This window comes from Haliaeetus leucocephalus, unplaced genomic scaffold (genome assembly GCF_000737465.1).
Source record: "Haliaeetus leucocephalus isolate CR32 unplaced genomic scaffold, Haliaeetus_leucocephalus-4.0 Scaffold984, whole genome shotgun sequence".
Classification (NCBI taxonomy): domain Eukaryota; kingdom Metazoa; phylum Chordata; class Aves; order Accipitriformes; family Accipitridae; genus Haliaeetus; species Haliaeetus leucocephalus.
In genome coordinates, this window is record NW_010973420.1 from 2,919,342 (window position 1) to 2,938,382 (window position 19,041).

Here is a 19,041-nt window from a genome sequence, read left to right on the forward strand (position 1 = left end):
GAAAAGAAAAGAAAATGACGGGGGAAATGAAGGGACTCTGCCGCCACTGAAGGCTGAAGGGTTTGACCTCAGTTATTTGACCGCTTCCCCCCGGTGGAAAACGTTGCCGGAATCGGCCGCGCTTTGTAGCTGCCGTGATGCTGACTGAATTAGATAGCCGTGTCCATATCGCTTGACTGAAACGGAGTCGTCCTTTAAATTTCTTACGTAACTCCGCTAACGCTGTAAACGAACTCCGCAGCTCAGCAGCTCTCCAAGATTTCTCATTCACAATGTAAATATTGTTCCTAAAATACCGTGGAACGTGAACATCGAAAGCAGAGTATATGCGTTGGCTTATTGTACCTGCAGGCCTATAGCTGTGTGGGAACTGGATTTCACTCGTTTCATTGCACTGACTTGAGTGCAGAATACCTGATTAGAAAGAAAAAGAGGGGTGGGATGAGTTTGGTAAGCCATGAGAAGAACTTCCCAAAACATCTGGGGAGAACTCTCGGTACACTCTTAATTACTGCTTTGTGTAGCCTTTAATGTGGCACAGATGTATAGTTACTGTAAATAATGGAGGAGTCACATATTACAGTCAAGTTAAGGTCGATTCGTATGTTCCTGTCGAAGTCCTGTCTTTCAAGTCCTTGTCTGTCGAAGCTGTTTGTAGCGTGTGTGTTCGAGCTGTATGGACATGGCTGACTTCTTGCTGCCTGAATGATAAGGAATGATGCTTCGTGAATCTTTCTGTCACATCACTCAGTAACTTTTAGTATTCCTAAATCAGTACTTTAAAAAGGGGGGGAGCAAAACCCCCGAACATTTGCTTTAACTAAAGTCTCCCTTAAACTAAAAGTTGCTGTGAGAGGATACTGTTGGTTGTAGAACTTGATGGTTAACATGAGCGCCTTAACTGCAGAAGTACCCTTTCAAACGCTTAACTGCTACTGCTGTGGTCGGTTTGGTTATCAGCTTTTTCAAAGGAATTATTTTACTATATTGGTACGAATAGTTGTGCAAAATATAATGAAGCTGTTATTGTATTTATAGTACTTCTAGAGGTTTCAGTAATTCAGATTTTATTAGCAATTACAAACAGCTTCAGTAAATTTTTAATGAAATGTTTATTCCTTTTATAAAACAGCCCATGAAAAAATCTCATTTCTCAAAACCAGTTATTTAAACACTGTTCTCAGTCTAAAGGTCTGAAGCCTGGGGTTTTTTGAGAACTTTTGAAATTTCTGTCTGATGGTGAATTAATGTATTTTTTCAGCTTTTCTTGCTTCACATCAGCTAACGTTACATTGTGTATCTGCTGGATAGAGACCATAATTTGTAAGCTTTAACAATCCAGGCCCTTTTCCCTCTTTCTCGTAAGAACCGTTGGAAGTTGGAAAAGAAAGCTCTATAATCCCATCTCCTGACGATTTGACACAGTTAATTCCAGCACTGTGACCTTATTTTCAGAGACAGGCTTGTGTTGTTAAAGCTCTTACTAAATAAAATTGCCATTCTCATGTTGTTGGTATCTTTTACTTCCCACATCATCTGTTTGAAGAAAACAATTAATCTGCTCCTCTACCGTAAGATTCTACCTGATGCAGTCTTTTAGGTGATTGAACTAAATAAAATCCCATAAACTTTTGAAAATTTGGGGTTCACAGATTGACTTAAGCTGGTACCCACTTTTACAAAAGTAGTTGCGTGACAGGTATGGAGTGATGAATGAAAGTATTTTTTTTCCAAATAAAAAAATAGAAAATATTGTAAGGAACAACCCAGAAAATATTATAAGAAAATGTAACTGCCATTTTTTATTTCCTCTAACAGTTCTGCAAAGTTTCACCATTGACTTTCAACACCACCAAGTTTTCCCAGAGCCTGCAGAACAGACTGATGTACCCTGGCAATATTGAGCACACATGTATGTGGCTAATCTTGTTGCACTAGGACATGACCCACTGCTGTGTCTATTTTATGTGCAAGCTTTCTCCTGACATTGGCCCATAGTTTTCTCTGTGTGATCGTAAATAGTTTTTACAGTATTTTCCAGTGACTCAGTATAAAAGGTTTGTTGCATGTGCCAAGTTTGACTTCAAAAGGATGTTAATATGACTGAATTATAAAAGCTGCACGTGACCCAGGACATGAATTGGTAGAACGTAAGAGGAAATGTCTGTCAGAGGTGTTTGGGTGGGCATTGCAGTTGGGTACAAATTAATCATTTTATAGCTGCCTCTGAATCTTTCCAGTAACCCCTCTGACCTTCAAGCTGTTTTCATGGAAGCTTCTTTGCTCTTGCCTTACACTGTCGGATTTTCCTTCCTGCTTGTTAGAAATTTTAGGGAAAGTTTGGAGTGTCCCTTTGATCTCATCTTTTATCATTTGCTTTTCTGGATGTTTTTCCCTTCCAAGGACTTGAAACAGTTCAGACCTCTGCATGGATACTTGTTTCCATTCCAGCGGTGACTTGCCTTTCTAGATCATGTTCTGTTTGTCCCAATATATGCAGTAGCCTGACTTGCTCTCCAGATGTGAACGTTGGCAGGCTTCACTTTCTCCACTTTTCTCAGACTTTCTCTGACTTTCTCAGAATTAAGATTATTGTGCCTTCAAGCACCCAGATGCTACGTTGACTTCTGTATAGTTTACTTTTGAGCTAGAAATGAGACCTTAGTTCTGGGTCCTGACTGGCAACCACAGGATTGAGTTTCTGATGTGCATTGATATGTCTGAGTTTTGCAGTTTTACTGAAACTGTCTTCTAAAAAAAAGTGCTTTCTATAACTGTAGTAGCAGCGTCTTCTAAAGACAGACCGCATCCTCTGCAGAGCCTTCTTCAGCTTCTGAAATGTTCACATCTTCCATCTTTTGGTCTTCACGCTTGGCAGAAATAGGTCTTCATTTATGCTTTTTTCTAGTGTGTTGTGCAGGTTTTTCAAAGGCAACTGGAGCTACTGTCATTCTGTGAAGAGAGAGTTATGGGGAGGTGGCTGGATCAGATAAATCTTAAAGCTTTGGTTACTTCTGTCTCTTTTCCAAGAAATGTTCTGTTCCTCTGACAGGCTGTTAGACAGTAGTTAGAACAGGGAAGCCGCTGACACCATGTTGCAGGTTAGAGGACCAGAAAGTTTCATCTCTTTGGCTAATGTGGTCGGCAGGAGGCTGAGTATTTTTTGTCCTCAGTCCTTGAAAACTAAGTCAGAGCTGATGGGAGTTGTACTCAGCTGTTGGTTTCTACCTAGATATAGTTAAACAAAACTTGGAAGAGATGAAATGGGCTTAATTTACACTCCAGAAAGTGCATTTTAGGAAACTTTTTATAACTACTGCAATGTCCCATTATACCTAGATGCTTGTGATTGTGGTAATACTGAAATGCTGGAACTTTCTATTGTTCTAGCTCCACTTTTTGAGTTGTTAGTGATTTTTAAAAAATTTATTTAATTTTTCTAATAGGCTAATTCCTGTTTACAGTTACCTCAGGAGAATTAATGAGATCACTTACCATTTCAGAATTTTTCCAGATATTTATTAAATGTTAAAATTTTGTTGTTTACATCTCAGGTATGGCCTCACATAAAACCTGTTCAAAAAATTATGTTACTTTAAAATGAGACATTAGGTGTACCACACAAAATGTGAACCTCAATGCAGGAGGTTTGGGGTCAAATGAGCAGGCAGTAGAAGTGCAGAGCAGAGAAATTAGTGGGTGAGCAGAGGTTCTGGGGTAATTTTTTTCTTCTTTCTTTTTTTTAAAGTTGAATTACAGGTTTTGATTTTTTACAGGTAACCTGCAGTCTGTACCTATTGCAGTAAGGTAACTTTGTCATCATTTCTGGATTGTATATGTATGCATGTGTTCCAGCAGTGACATAATTTTTCATTTAATAAATCCCAGAGTTTTACTTACGGATGGAATGAGTGATTGCCATTATAAAGCAACCAGTGCTACCTTTTAAAACAATCCTCTGAGTGTTGGATCTAAGATGGCCAAACATTAAAAAAAAATTCCCTGTGAGAAAAATAAGTAGGATCTGAGATTGTGTTAATTGATTTTACTGTACATTAGATTTAGATTTCAGTTTTGTGGGTTTGGCTTTTGACTAAGGTCTTACGTCATGCGGTTCTCTTGCATTCTTTCATACTTGTGAATATTAAGCCTTCAGGAAGGGAGGCTCTTCTGTATCTGAATATTTTTGCTTGGTGCAGGCAGGCAGTAATGGGACGCTCCTGTATGCATTTCACAGCTTATTATTAATTTATTTCTGTGAAATCTGTTCTCCTGGTTGATTACATTTGCAAGTAACTATCTGGTCCAAGATTTTATCTCTGAAAATCTTGTTTTGGTGGGGATAAATATAGAAATTCTGACCTCTGTTTGTTTATATGTAAGATTATCCTATTTCTTGTTAGTGTGTTTTCAATGGTTTTATTTTGATTTCTCATCTCAAAGGCCTTTCTATTGGCTGTAGCACTAAACTGAAAAAAAAAATTGTGAATTAAAATTTTTAAACGGAAGGAACTGCAGAATTCTGATTAGAGAGGAGTGCAGAGAGTAGGGAAAAATAGGTAAGGTTGGTGCATGTGTACTTCTGACTCTGAAAGAACTTGGGTAAATATGATGCTTAATTCTCCAACTGGGCCTGATGCTCAAGTTGCAAAGTTCAAAAGAACAAAAGCTCTTTTCTGGGAGGAGTTAAGTTTAATTATTGGTGGCTGGAGAAGCTTTGAGGCAGTGCTTAAAATCCTGGTTGTTTGCTGAGTTGTTTCTAGCCTGAGGCAGAAAGTGAAGACTTAGCCGCTTGCTTCTTTCCTCTTAACCACACTTGATTGGGGGAAGAAATGGAGGATTTGCCAGCTACAGACCTGGGTTAAAGAACCACTTTGTAGCCAGCTGGCTAGCAAACTACTGTTCTAGAGTCCTCCAGAACCATAGCAGGAGGCATAGCTGCTGTAGTGCTGCTTTGAGAAGGGTGTTCGTGGAGGATCAGTCGTCAGTTTTATCTGTGCGTTGGTCTGAACATGATCTTTAGTTTGTCCAAAAGATTTCCTGCAGGGGGGAATATACTGTACAAATAATCTTTAAATAACAGCAATGGTAAAAAGGGAGGGCATTCTTTATCTTTCTCAGGAAACCATATCAGATGGCCAGGTTCTGTGGTGGAAGTGATCTTGCAAAAACAATAATGTCTTGAAGGTTGCCTATTTGAAAGCTTTTGGGGATGGAATACTAAGCCATAAAAGTAACAGGGAAGCATAAAGCTAATAAAATGGGATGAAAAAGGGTTATGTATTTAGGTGGCAGCCATTCAAAGTAGATGTGGTTTGAAGAGTGTATTGGGCTGTTTGGAGTATTTTTTCATGTTATGAATACTTCAGATAATTGACTGACACTCAAAGAGCAAACTGCTAACACTTTGGGGTTTTGGGGGGGGTTAGTGAATTTTAGATTTTATTTTTTTAAAATTCTGAGTAAGGAACACTTAGGATTTTTCCCTTTGGATATATCTAATTGTATTTTGAAATATCACCTTAAATTCCTGTTTTCCCACCTCACAGTAACTAACAGTAATTAATGTATGCCAGTAGATACTTTTACAGGAAATTATCCCCATCATGTGGAGAAGATACTTTATATCAGTGGATTATAAATCCTTAAGTCGACTTTAACAAAAGCAGCTGTCCTCTTTCAGACTTAAGAGTTTGTGAATAAATACAGTAAAAGATGTTAGAAAACGAATATTATAAATACGCTGAAAATACTAAAATCATATTTGAATTAGGTTGCACGAATGAAAGTTGATTCTTAAGCAATATTATGCATTGTGTTTGTATAAAGAAAAACATCTTACATTGTAATTAAAAAGAACTGTAAGTGGATACTTGTTCTTTCTGCAAGTGAAACACACTCCTACAGTACAACCATTTCAAGTTAGAGCTCTATTTCTGCCAAGGGGAGTGTGAAACGTCTGTGATTTCTTCACTTGGAGGTACAGTAATACTTTTGGCATCTGTTCCTTAAGGATCTGCAGGCTGGAAGTGAGTGCAAGCAAAACTGTCCCCTTCGGTGGGCCTCTTTTTTTCCTTTTCCTTAAGCAGCTGGCAGAGTTACTCTGTTCCTGTAGGATGAGTGTGAATTACCACCGCTCTGTGCCAGTGAACAGAACAGCCTCATTTAAAGGTTGTACAACAGAAAAAGTATTAAGAACAATGCATTTTAGCTACCTTTGAACTAGTTCCTGAGGAGGACTGAAACATTGCTTTCAATTAACAAATGTTATTTAGAACCAAACTGAAGCAGACTTTCAGCTTACAGTCAGGATGTGTGTGGTTTTGGTATGACATCCATCTGAGCACATGATGCTTGGTAAGTGCTGGAGCCTCGGTTATGATTCATTGGGGAGAAACATGGAAAACAATGTCTGTTTTTCAACTGTTGGAGAAATGAATTTAAGGTTGGAATCATGTATAATTTTGCTAAAATAAACCTTCAAGTAGCTTGAATACCTCTGTTAGAAGGGAAGTAAGGGTGATGGGTATGGCTGATGTAATAGTGTCCCACTGCCTGATGTTTGTTCAGGTTCTCACCGATATTAATTGCTAGCTATTTTTTTAAACCAGTGGAGTTGCACTGGCATCTTCACCACTGAAGGTGGAGTCCAGAGTTACATATGCTGATTTTTAAGACAAAGTGGAGTCGGGGGTAGTAAAGCTGTTGGACAGCTGGATTTATTTGTAGTATATATTTTTAAGTTGTTTTTCAAACATGGTCAGAAATCCTTCTTTGTAATTTTCTGCCCTTATGTTTGAACTAAGAGATGCATCTCTATACTTGTTCAGTGCATGTGGAATTTTTAAGCTAATTGACTTCAGTGAAATGTAATTATCTTCAAACACATGCATGATTTGATTGCCCCTTTGGACAAAGCATCTAATATAGAAACAAGAATGACTTCTCTCAATAATAATAATAATAATAGTAACAGGCTTTCAGAAATAACAGAAAATTATTTTTAAAGTTACATTTTAAAATTATTTAATAATATGAAATTGATGAATACTCTATAATAATTTTATGTACAATTGTTTTGCAAGTGGAGTCGGATATCTGTAGGATTTGCTATTTATATTTAAACAGGAGGGACTCAGAAGTGCTGGTATATTTTCACAAGGGCAGACCTATCAGGTTACTATTCTACATGGTGCTGTAAAATTTTTAACTGGGCTCAGAAAAAATAGTATCTGATGTGGAAGTAGAAGCTTCAGGTATTTTTCATTTTTTGCCAAGATTATGTAGTTGAAGGTAGATGAATTGAGGAGAGGATGTTTGAGGAGTGGACTATACACAGTTCCCTGCCCGGAAGAGGAGTTGTTCTAAGTTAGGAAGAGGGAATTATTTGCCTACAGAAAGGGCTAGGGTGTGGTCTGCTGAGATTACTGAGTTGACTCAATAATTCTAGGTATCTTTAGGGAAGGTCTGCCTACTATGCTGTGCTTCTTCCTGGCATCAGACTGATCCTATTTCCCAGTTTCTTGGTCCCGTCTTCCAAAAATCTTTCCAGAAAAGTTTTGTTGGTTTTTTTGGATTGGTTTTGGTGGGTTTTTTTTGGCAATAAAACTATCAGTTCACCAATATTCAAGGCTGTGACTTTTTGTTTAAAGTGAGGAGGAGTGAAATAGGTGCTGTTGTGTAAAATGGAAAATTTCTTTTGCTTGGGGATTTCAGTAGGTTTGTTCATCACTGGTCACTTGAGAGCCCCACCCCCCCCCAGTAAATGCAGCACTAAGTTGTTGAAATCCCAGTTCTAAGAAAAAAACCCAAACAACTGGTGTAGCTACATTTTTTGTTTCATTTTACAAATATTTTTGGTGGAGGAAACAAAGTTTTTCCTTTGAAAAATCAGCTTGTGCTTATTAAAACAAAATGTAATCATTCTGAACAGGGATTATTTTTTTTTCTTTGAGGCAGTGAAAAGTAGGAATCTACTGGAGCTGTATGTGGTTTTGCAGCCTCCAAATGGTTATTTAAATTGTAGTAGAGCAGATAATATTTAGTTGAAAAGTAAGATTTTTGGCTTGCAGCCACTAAAGATACTGCATTGCAGCAAGAATGAGCCATCTACACAGCATTGCCTTTATCACTTGAACAAAGATTTTAGCAATGTCTTTTCATGTTATTATTTCCCAGGCTATCTAATGGCTGTTGTCCAGGTACAAAAACAGTCTGGAGAGGCATACTATTTATGAAGTTCCGTGCTTGCTTCCTGAGGGGCGGTGAAGGATTAGTTTCTTGCGTTCAGTAGCTGTTTCAGTACTGTAATTCAAGATGAGGCTACTGTACTTTAAATATAGAGTCTGTTGTGCTGCCATTAAGTCACACATTTGCATCAGTCATTAGCTCAGAGCAATGCAATTCTAATCTTCTTTCTTCTGAATGCTGATACTGCAGAGTAGTCTTGTGAATCGAAATGGTACCAAAGCTGGCGAAAGATCGAAATGCAGCACTGTGAGAATGTATTTCCTGGTGGTTTGTGTGCTGCTTTATTGTGTCTAAATCTGGCCGATACAGAAGGATTCAAGAAACACATGATTTTCAGAGAACATCTTGAGCACCAGCTGTGAAACCTTAAAGGTTAGATTTTATGGTCGATTCTGCTAATCTGCAACTACTAATTTGTAATTAGTTAAAAGGGACAAGTGATGGGGGGGGATCTGAATGGTTACAAATTGCATTGTTATTCTGTTGGCTGTTCCCTCCTAGAGCACGTCAGGGGAATTTGGCATAGAGAACAAGCTGTGTCCTGAGGTTCTCAAGTCACTGGTTGCCTGGTACCGTATTAACCCTAACTTCTACCATGATAAACGAGTTGAGTTTTGATTCAGGCAGCAATAACAGATTTCTGTACAGCCAAGTGACTCTTGAGCAAGCTGAAGAATAGCACTGAAGAATTGTGATCAGTTTAGCAAAGGTCCTATTCCTGAATACAGCAGAGGGCTGGACCCTCATCTTAGGAAAGATTATAGCTTTTCTAGCTCTTATGTGAGAGGAGCCACAAGGATGACAAAGGTATGGGAACAGTTTTTTATTTGAAGAACTTAGTACCCTGGAGAAAAGGGTTGTTTAACAGAGGGATGAACTCAGGAGTGGCATGAAGATGATAAGCAGGGAGGGATGGCTTTGTCTCTCTCCTAATACAAGAACTAGGACAATAGCATTAGATTTAAAAAGAGCCCATGTAGAAAAGGTACTTAAGAAGGTATGTAGTTCAAACCGTGGCATCCATTGCCACAGGATGCTGTTGAGGTTAAAGTGTACATGGTCTCAAAAGGCACTTAAACAAATGCTGCGCAACACAGCAACCAGCCCTGCCTGCCGGGGCAGGATTAGAGCAGAGCACCCCCGCACCCCGTGTTGGCGTTTTAGATTCTCCCCGAGGCACGCCCTTGGCAGCCAGAGGCTGCCAGCACGGCTGCATGGCCGTGCCGGGTTAGGGGCGCTGGGCGAACTTGAAACCTGCAAGGTTTTTCTGCAGTATTTTTGTTGATAACCTTTGGGGTTCCATATTTTTGTCTGTTGGCAGGGCTTTTTTTTTTTTTTTCCCTTCAGCTGTTAGCATTCTTTTTTGAGAGACTTTCTCAGATGTTGAAATAGGCAGTAGGTTCTTGGAGTTGTAAGTTATTTCAATACTGAATACTATTCGTACATCTTAATTACCAGTATTATAGAAAACATTCTTCTATTCCTTTTCTGTCTCTGCCTAATATTCATCAGAGCATTTTTAAAGATTGCTCCTGCATATCAATTTGCTATGATATGCCTAAAAAAGTGGGGGAAAAAATGCCTTGGATTTTGCCGACTCATACACAGGACACTTCATTAGGACATACATTAGCACACTTCACTGTTACTTCAAGAATCTTGTGAAGACAGAACGTGTTTTCCGTAGAACCAGCTTTCTCCTCTAGTGCTTTCCTGTGTGATAGATAGACCAAGTTTGCTATTTCACATTGGGGCACTAGGTATTGCAGTGTGTTAACTCTTACCATACTGGTGTCTTCCAGACTGCCAATCATACACACGCTTACCTAGGTAAGTGGTTATGAACGACTGCCTTCACCAGTATGAGTGAAGTACCTTTCTTTTGATTCACTGGTTTCCCTTTAATGATGATTATATTGCTGTATGGAAACTGAAATATCTCATATGTAAGTACAAAATCAGTATTGTTCTAATTGCAGTGAATGATAGGCTGATTATGTGAGTACATCTACTGAGATTTACTGTTCAGTAGTAGTTCGAAATTACTCTTTCTGAAGCACAGTTGTAATTAAATTATTCTGAGATAAGTGCACCGTGGTTTGCTTTTCCTTCATTTTCTGCTCTGAAAATTTTGCTTCCTGCCTTGACTCACTGTGTCTTGCTGATATCAGCCATGTCTTTTGAGTAAAATAAACTTCTCTTGGGCTTCAGCAATGCTTAGAGAATATTGCAGTGTTAGGTGACAGAGTGGGATTAATAGCATGTTAAGCGAGGAGGTGTCTGATCTTAACAAAGCATGGTCAGTTGTTACTTTAACTTGGTGCCTTTAGATAAGTGTCTGAAGAAATTCTAGGCTGAAGAAAACTGTTGGTTGCCAGAGCTTGCACATGTAAATCATTGGCTTCTTTGCAGGGAGGTGGCTGGTTAGACCAGGGATACCTCACAGAGGGATTCTATACCCCTCCTCACAACCAAGCAAAATGCATTAAAGGGATATAATCTTGCATATCTTGTTATAGATTGTAACAATAGTAAGTCCTTTGACCCTTTTTTCTTTCACATATTAGAAACAAGACTGCCAATGGAGATTATCGGAAGGAGCACAGAGAGAGGAGTCGCAGCCCAATAGAGAGGGCTGCTGCCCCAACAATGAACCTTCATGCCAATCACATGTATGCCTCAATCCCAAGCTTGACCATGGATCAACCTCTAGCACTGACCAAAAACAGCATGGATGCAACCCGCACAGTTGGCATCACACCTACACTGACTTCTGTGGAACGGCAGCAGGTACTGGCTTCTAGATTGACAAGAAACTCTGAGTGGTTGTAGGAATCCTTGCTGTAGACAGAATGAGGACTTCCCAGGTGTAAGCAGAACGTATTGTGAGTTACAATAGGTAGGCGATACTATTCTTCAGGCAAAATGTATTTTAAAAATGCACAATGAATGTCACACAGCTCATTGTGTTTAATGTGAATAAATCGCTGATGTTTAAATGTATCTGTCACAGATGTCTTGGCCTTCCTGCTTTTTCTGATGCTTTGCTAAGCTTGTGAATGCATGTGTTTTAATTGGGAATGCAAAGTCTGTGGTTGAGCAAAGCTCCAGTACCTGCTAGGCAATAACTGATGCAATTCACAGGTAAAGAGGGTATTCACCTGTGCTCCTCTTGGCAATCAGTGTGTGCTTCCTCCCGTCTGTCCTGGCTCTCTCCTGCTGGGACTGCTGAAGAAGAGGTAGAAGACAGAAAGGGCATAAAGGGAGAATTTTGCACTGAATTATGCAGGTGAAAGAAGCTGGAATGACCTTAGTTGTTTTAGCCAGCCAAAAGCATTCATTGCATTGTTCAGAGCAATGTTTTATCACTATTTCATAATGACTTTTCCTAAAGCAAAGTAATGATTTTTTATTATTTCATAATTTATTTCCATATGCTGGAGTGGTTTGATTTGGTTTGGTTTTGGCTGGTTGGTTGGCTTTTGGCTTGCCATCTTGTACATTGTTTTTTCCTTCAGAACTGCAGAAGATGAGCCATCTCTATGCAGGTTATACCATAAGTTTTCTCATAAGTCAGACTCACTTTTATCCCCCTCAAAAGTGAAGAGACAAAGCAAGATAATTAAGTTGCGATGAGCTGCAATATTGAGAAATTAAACTGGCCCATGTACCCAAGGTCTTCCTTCCTTCTGTCCTTCCTTCCTTCCTTCCTCCCCTACTGTGATGCCCTGCAAAGGGTAGACACTTTGAGTGGGTGATCTTTCAGAGGTTGAGATTTTTCATATGCAATTTATGAAAGCTTCTTTTCACTGGAGCCGTATACTTTACATCTGCTGTGTAGATTTTCACGGTGGTTGGCTACGTATGCTAGTCTTTTACATTTTGCTATGCCAAAATGCCTAGCTTTACACTAGTGTTGCTGATATCTTGCATCATTTGGCACACAGATTGCAGACTTATTGTTCTGTGCAGAACGGCTCTTCTTTGCTCTTGGCGTTCAGTGATGACAGAGGAGGAAGGGACAGGCTTCCACTGACGACACTGGTGCCCTTTGATAGCGTTACCGCTGCGTCTCAGCCTAGCAGCTGACACCACTGACACTTCTGTTTTGGCGTGTTTGACTTGGGCTGATTCCCGTTACCTGTTACCAGATTCCTCTCTCTTTTGTTATCTCTGACATTTTGAGCTAGATTACAATCTGTTTTCTTGGGAAAATAGGATGTTGGGGTAAGACCTTGCTAAGAGTAGAAATCATACAAAATAAAAAGTGTACTGAAAATAAGAAACCCTAGTTTGATGATCTGTTGTTTTGGGTTTGTGGGGGTTTTTTTGTTTGTTTGTTTTTTAACCTTAACATTTTGAATGGGATTTCATCTGACTGTGTTTCTAATAAAGAGGTGGGAAAAAAATACCTTCTTATTTTAGGCCGTGTAGGGTTATTCAGCTGCTGTAGTCACCGTTACTAAATTCTCAGCTTATCTCAATATTTCCATGTAAATATGGGTAGTCTGCTCAGTGCACCTGTACACACAGAACCATACCAGGGGATTCTGTAAGATGCCTTATCCAGCCCCTCAGATACTTTGTGGTGTTGGTACATGCATTCTTGAGACAAGCTTTTTTATTACCTGTATGTCTACTTCCCATCTCTTGCATGTCTAAATTACTCTTCTGAAGAGAGAAGCATATATACATTTCTCAAAACCCACTTCATAGATGCACAAAATCTTGGCTCCTATAAAAAAGAAAACAAATGCTTCTACATGTGAACTGCTTACAGAGAAATCAAATAATTATCTTTTTTTCTTTATTTACTTTTTTTTTTTACATTGCTGTCAGTGCAGTAAGATGTAAATAGCATCATTCCTGTTGTGTCTAGACAGATAGTGTTAAACCTCCCCTTGAAAGCTCATCTCTTTTACTTTGGTCTTGCTCTTACTCTGACTAAAGTACCACTGAACAATGAAAACTCCTTCCTTCCTCATTGACTTTGTACGGTAGTGATTGTGGAATTAAGATGATGTGAATAGACATTTTGGGGAATTTGCATGTGTTGAGAATGAAGAAGGATGATGTTTATTAAGTAGTGCTAGAAAGGCAGATTAATTACAACAGGAAAGTACTTGTGGTCAAGACTCACTCAGGAGCTCTTTCATATTTTACATCTTAACAGGCTTATTGTTTTGTGGCTGAAGTATGTAATACAGAATTAGTCAGGCTAGGAAAATGGAACTTCGGAATGAAAAATAGTAACATTAAAACTTGATTAACACTAAGAAGACAAATACCTGTACAATTTGTAGAGCTATTCTGAGTCCTGGAATCACAAGGATATGTGGCCATAGAATGAAACAAACATTTAATGTGTTGACGTTTAGTTCTGCATATGTCATGTCTGTGAAGTTGAAACAGTCACTATAAAATAATTTTAATGCTTTTAATGATTGCTTTTATACTGCCCTTTTTCTGTATGGCTGCTTGTCACTTAAATAACAAAGAACCACTATGGAAATGCAATGTGGGGTGTTTTTAATCGGACAAAGAAATAATAGCTGAATATTTTGGGGTTTAATATCTTTTACTGAATTAGATAGTTTATGGGTTATTTCACTGCTGGGATTGGGCTCAGTGTTTGTACATCTCAAGCGATGGTGCAGTGAACTGCTGTTATATATGGCTTTGGCTAATTACCTTAGTGAGTGACAGTTTTCTTTTTTCTTCCATATTAGAACCGTCCATCCGTAATCACCTGTGCTTCTGCGAACAACCGGAACTGTAACCTCTCTCATTGCCCCATTGCTCACAGTGGCTGCGGTTCAGCCATGCCTGCCTACAGAAGACCCTCTAGCAGTAAGTTACATGTCGGCACTCTTAACTGCCTGAGGAGAATTTGAGGAGCTCAGAATTGTCTCACTAACCTTAACTGTGTAGGCACTGATGTATTACAGGAATAAAAGGAGGTGAAACAATAGACACCTCTTTGTATCCTGTCTACTCAGAGACATGCTACCACAGATCTCCTCTGCAGTCTTTCTAACCATCAATTCTATGCCACAGTAGAAAGTACCAATTCAAAATTAAGGAGAGAGAGGTGTCCTTTTTTTCTTGTTTTGAAAAGCTTCTTTAAAAAAACAAACACCCCACACAGACAAATAAGTCATTATGTTTATTTTAGTCTTAACTGGCAAACAGCAGACAGGGCCAGCAGATCCAACCATGCTCTTATTTTAGGAGCTGTAGTTTCCCCAGTCTTTCAGTAGTCAGTAGACTTTTATGATTCGGCTACAGTCACAAAAATCTTTTCCTGCAGATACAAATGCTCTTCCAAAGCACATATCTTCCACCTTTCTCTGCATGGGTAACACAAACAGCTTTGGAGGGCAGTTGCTATAGCAACCCAAGCAGGGAGCTTTAGCTTTCTACCTTCTGTGCAATTAGTACTTTTCATGAAATCTTTTCATGCAGTACTTGCTGGGAAACCTTTGGATGTTTCTCTTCACTGTGCGACTAGGGGAAAACACAGCCCTTTCATTTCAAGTCATATACCTGCTGATGCATAGCTTTAACACACAGCATTTCCTTAAGTTCATGGCAGTGAGGCTTCATCAGCTAGAATGTGTTGATGTAACAGTACCAGTATGACGTAGGTCAGAGCCTAAAAGTCCACAGTAGGGTGGTGGTGGTTGTTGTTGATATTAAAAAAAGATCAGTGTATTGTTGAAAACTAGAATTAGAAGCTGAAGCGAGACCCTGGACGATATCTCACACTATCTTAGAGAAATCAATAGCTAGGGATCTAAGATGTTAGAAAATTTCTAGAAAACTGCCGTTACTTGTCTAAGGAGAGCTGCTTTGGTGAGACCCCAGCTGTATTCACATGGGCTTTGGAACAGTGGTAAACGTTTTCAGAAAATATTTGTCTCTTGTCACTTGAAGAAGTCTTTGTGCATGACACATTTATTTTAGGATCAGTCAAGCCTTTCTGTAGCATGAAGGACAATGTCATGGATCTGACAGTTTTGAGTTCTTTTTGAAAGATAAATCTCATTTAGACACATAGATATTGTATCCAAATTGTAAAACTGCAACTCTTGTATTTCGTCTGAGGAATTATTATTGTTATTGTTCAAAACCTGTCTTTTAAGATTCTTTGTTCCTCTTGTAATAGTAGTACACCATTTTAACGCTTGTAGTACCTCATGCAGAGGTAATGATTCATTCAGTTTTCTGACTGGCTCCTAGCACAAGTATGTAAAGTAAGATGAAACCCTGAAATCAGCTTTTGGCATGCTGTAATTTAGAATGAGGTCTCCTCACATCTGACTGGTACCAGCAGGCTTGGGAGCTGATTTTAAAGAACTGTTTCCATCTTTGATTCTGTTTAAGCCTAAATAGAAGTTCTGTGTGATTGTTTTGGGAGAGGGTTTCCATAGAAATCAGAGCTGTAGCTGTTACTAGCCTGAGGGGGAACTGTAATTAAATATTAAATGCTTACCTGTTGCAGGCCACAGAAATGTAAAAATATTTAACTCCATAGTTCTTTTCATTTCAACTCCTTCCATCTTCTTCCCCACCTCATTCACTAACAGTTCTATCATGATGCAAAGAAGTCTTGCTTTATGCTGAGATGATAGGAAAACGGGAGAAAACTCGGGTTCTGAATCCAGTACTTGGTGCCGGGATTCTGCACCGAAATAACACATCTTGTGCCTCCTTTCCCCGTCTAGCTACCACTGCCTGTGACCCAGTGGTGGAAGAGCACTTCCGCCGAAGCCTTGGCAAGAATTACAAGGAGCCTGAGCCAGTGGCAAACTCTGTGTCCATCACAGGATCAGTTGATGACCACTTTGCCAAAGCACTTGGGGATACATGGCTTCAGATTAAAGCTGCGAAGGACGGAGTCTCTAGCAGTCCTGAGTCTGCTTCACGGCGGGGCCAGTCTTCCCCTTCCTCTCACATGGTCAATCATAATCACTCGCCCTCTGTAGTCTCATGAAGGGAGGACCGTTACGTTTGTGAATTTGCATGGTTTGACTGAGCTTTGAACAGTGCTTAAAATAGTGTTGGGGGAGGGGAGATTAGTTTTCAACACATGGGTTTGTGTACTCACTTTTTATTTGTAAAAGGGTGCCCTTAAAGACGATAGCAGGAACTATTTCATAAAGATTCATATGATGTAGCATCCTTTTTTCCTGCCTCAATTACCAAAGAAACCTCTGATGCAAATCTGCTGCCCCTTAAAAAAAAAAAAAAAAAAAAAAAAAAGCACGCTAATCCACAAAAGCCATTACACTTAGTTGGTTGACCCAAATGCTTTTGCTTTTATTAGCTTCTTGAGACTAGAATTTGTCTGGTTTGCTTACATTGCCTTTTATTTTTTTTTTTTCCCTCTGTGAAGTAATTTTGTATGTATATACTTGAAAAGAACTGTCATGTATGATTTGCACTATTGGAGGAGGACTGAAGTTGCATAGCAACTTTCTGGAAGATGCTAATATTTTGAGGGCAAACTGCTGAAAAAAGGGTTTAAGGATGACATTTCTATCAGTTTGATTTTTCTTAAAGCAAAACAGCTTTGGAAGGGGAAGTCTCATACAGGTTATAGGTCTTTCTCTCTTTAGATTTCAGGTGCTTAGTGCTTGCAACTGGACTGCATAATTTACAGAACACGGGCATTTTTTCCTAAACACTGCAGTTTGTTAGAATAGAGCTGAAGTTGGAGGGTTCCATAGTGCTTAACGATGCATGTTTTATGAAAAATAGCTGGTATCTATTAATGTATAGACAGTAAGAATCATAATACTTATTAGCTTTTCTTCAGAATTAGTTTATTTTTGTCAGTAACAATCCTAGATATACTTACTGCTGGTACAGTTGTACTCTATGATATTTGTATTTGATATTCACTTTAGTAGCAGCCAGCAAAAGAGGACAGCCTCAGGACAGGCCTCAAATGACGCAGTTTAGAGATATACGATGCGTGGTACAGGATGCTATAGCTTTGCGCATGACTGAGTAATTGTTTCTGTCTGCAGCACTGTCTGCTTAACAGGAATTTGCTTCCTAAAACTAAGTCTGTGTAATCCACCTTTAACTAGCTGCAGAAACTGCTACTGTTACGTATCTTGGCTGGACAACAGATTGTTACAGTTTGTGAAATATGACCTTTAATTTTTTTTAAGCTTATTCATAAGCCTATGCCAAGTTGCAGCATACATTCCTCCATTAGAAAACTTTATACAGGTATTACTGCATTTATTATCACTTGCTATATTAATAGCTACTAACTAGAAATTAGGCAATAGAGGCAGGCATAAAACCACAGCTGTGCTAGTACTAAGAGCTTCTCTTCTTCTTGTTAAGTGTAACTACTCTCCCCCATACATTCCGTCTTCCCAGTACAGTTGCAACTAGGGCTTTTTTTTTATACTGGGTTACCTGAAATGATTGGTTCAGTGTAGAAGGTAGAACTAGTTGGAAGATGAACTATACGTGATGTATTCTGGACTATGTTACAGTATTGGGTCCATTGTGGCTTTTATTTTATGTTTGTTTTTTTTTAAAAGTTAAGCTATTTAATTTGGAAAAGGTGCAGGGTAGAAAGAGATTGGGAGATTGGCTCTTACTCCTGTTGAGAAGGTGGCTGCTCAATTTTCTTCAAAAAAAAATTAAAAAAAAAAAACCACAAAAAAAAACACCTAAGCCCCCAGTTTTACACATTTCACTACCATCTTACTGGGTAGTCAACGCTTACTTGCTTTGGCATTCAGTACCCTACTCTCTGTAGGAAGATTGTTAAAAGAACACTTTTTTATATAGGTAACTTTAAGACCATCGTTACGCTGTGCGTAAAGAATGTACAGAGAAATTTGTAGGTATTTTTTGAGGAACAATTAATTTGTTAATGATATGTAGCTATTTAATTTTTCCCTTTCCTTTATTGTAATCATTCATTTTTTTTGTTTGGAGAAAAAAGTTGATCTTTTTTTTTTGTTGTAGATTTGTCTGTAATACAGTAAAAGTGCAGGAACACAGTTATTCTATGAGAACACTGCATTAGCATTAATAGCCACTAGTTTGTTACTGCTACAGGCTACTGAGCATTATAACAGTAAAATACTAATACTGTAGATGGACTCTGTGGAAAATGTGACTCCTATATTTCTTTGTAAACACAAATAAGATAATGTTTTTAAAGCTAATATTTTCAATAATAGCTGTTTTACAAGGTTACATTTACTTATCTGAGATAGGTAAATGGATTTGAGGGCAATAAAGATTTAATGTGATATGTCCATTAAAAAACATATATTAGACACCATAATGTCATGAAAGCCAAAGGGTTGGGGGGAGGTAGAAGGAAACTAAACTGAACTCACCATCAGGAGACGTGGTGAAGTTTCTTCACAGAGCCAGGTTATCTACAGTTCAGTTTGAAAGATTCTCTCTGTGTTTGTAAATCTGTAATATACCATTCTTTTGTGGCCTTGTTTCACCTGGAAAAAAAAAAGGTTTGGCAGGCCATCTTTTTTTTTTTGTACTTAAAAGTAGCCTTAAAGAACAATAAAGTGCTCTTAAATCACAAGTGTGTACATACTCTTCTGTATTGCTTGGTAAGAGGGGAAATTGCTTTCTGTACTTCATGAGCTGGAAGCAGAAACAAACTACTGCTCATGTCATCTCGTTTAGGACCGTTACCCCATTGAAGGGGCCGGATAGCTGTACTCTGGGTTTGGGGGTTTGTTTTTTCCCCTACGAGTTCAGGAGTTTGTCAAGAAACAGTCTTTACAA

The 19,041-nt window shown here is 38.7% G+C and overlaps 1 protein-coding gene across 3 annotated transcripts in view; it reads left to right on the forward strand.

Moving 5' to 3' along the window:
- VGLL4 (vestigial-like family member 4) overlaps positions 1–17,932 on the forward strand; it is a 90,989-nt gene extending 73,057 nt beyond the window's left edge. For all 3 annotated transcript variants that reach the window (XM_010584446.1, XM_010584447.1, XM_010584445.1), the window contains 3 exons: positions 10,818–11,040; positions 13,980–14,100; positions 15,978–17,932. In XM_010584446.1, coding sequence (XP_010582748.1) covers positions 10,818–11,040; positions 13,980–14,100; positions 15,978–16,246 — 613 coding nt within the window. In that variant the 3' untranslated portion in view covers positions 16,247–17,932. The remainder of the gene's footprint in view (positions 1–10,817; positions 11,041–13,979; positions 14,101–15,977) is intronic.
- The last annotated feature ends 1,109 nt before the right edge of the window (positions 17,933–19,041 follow it).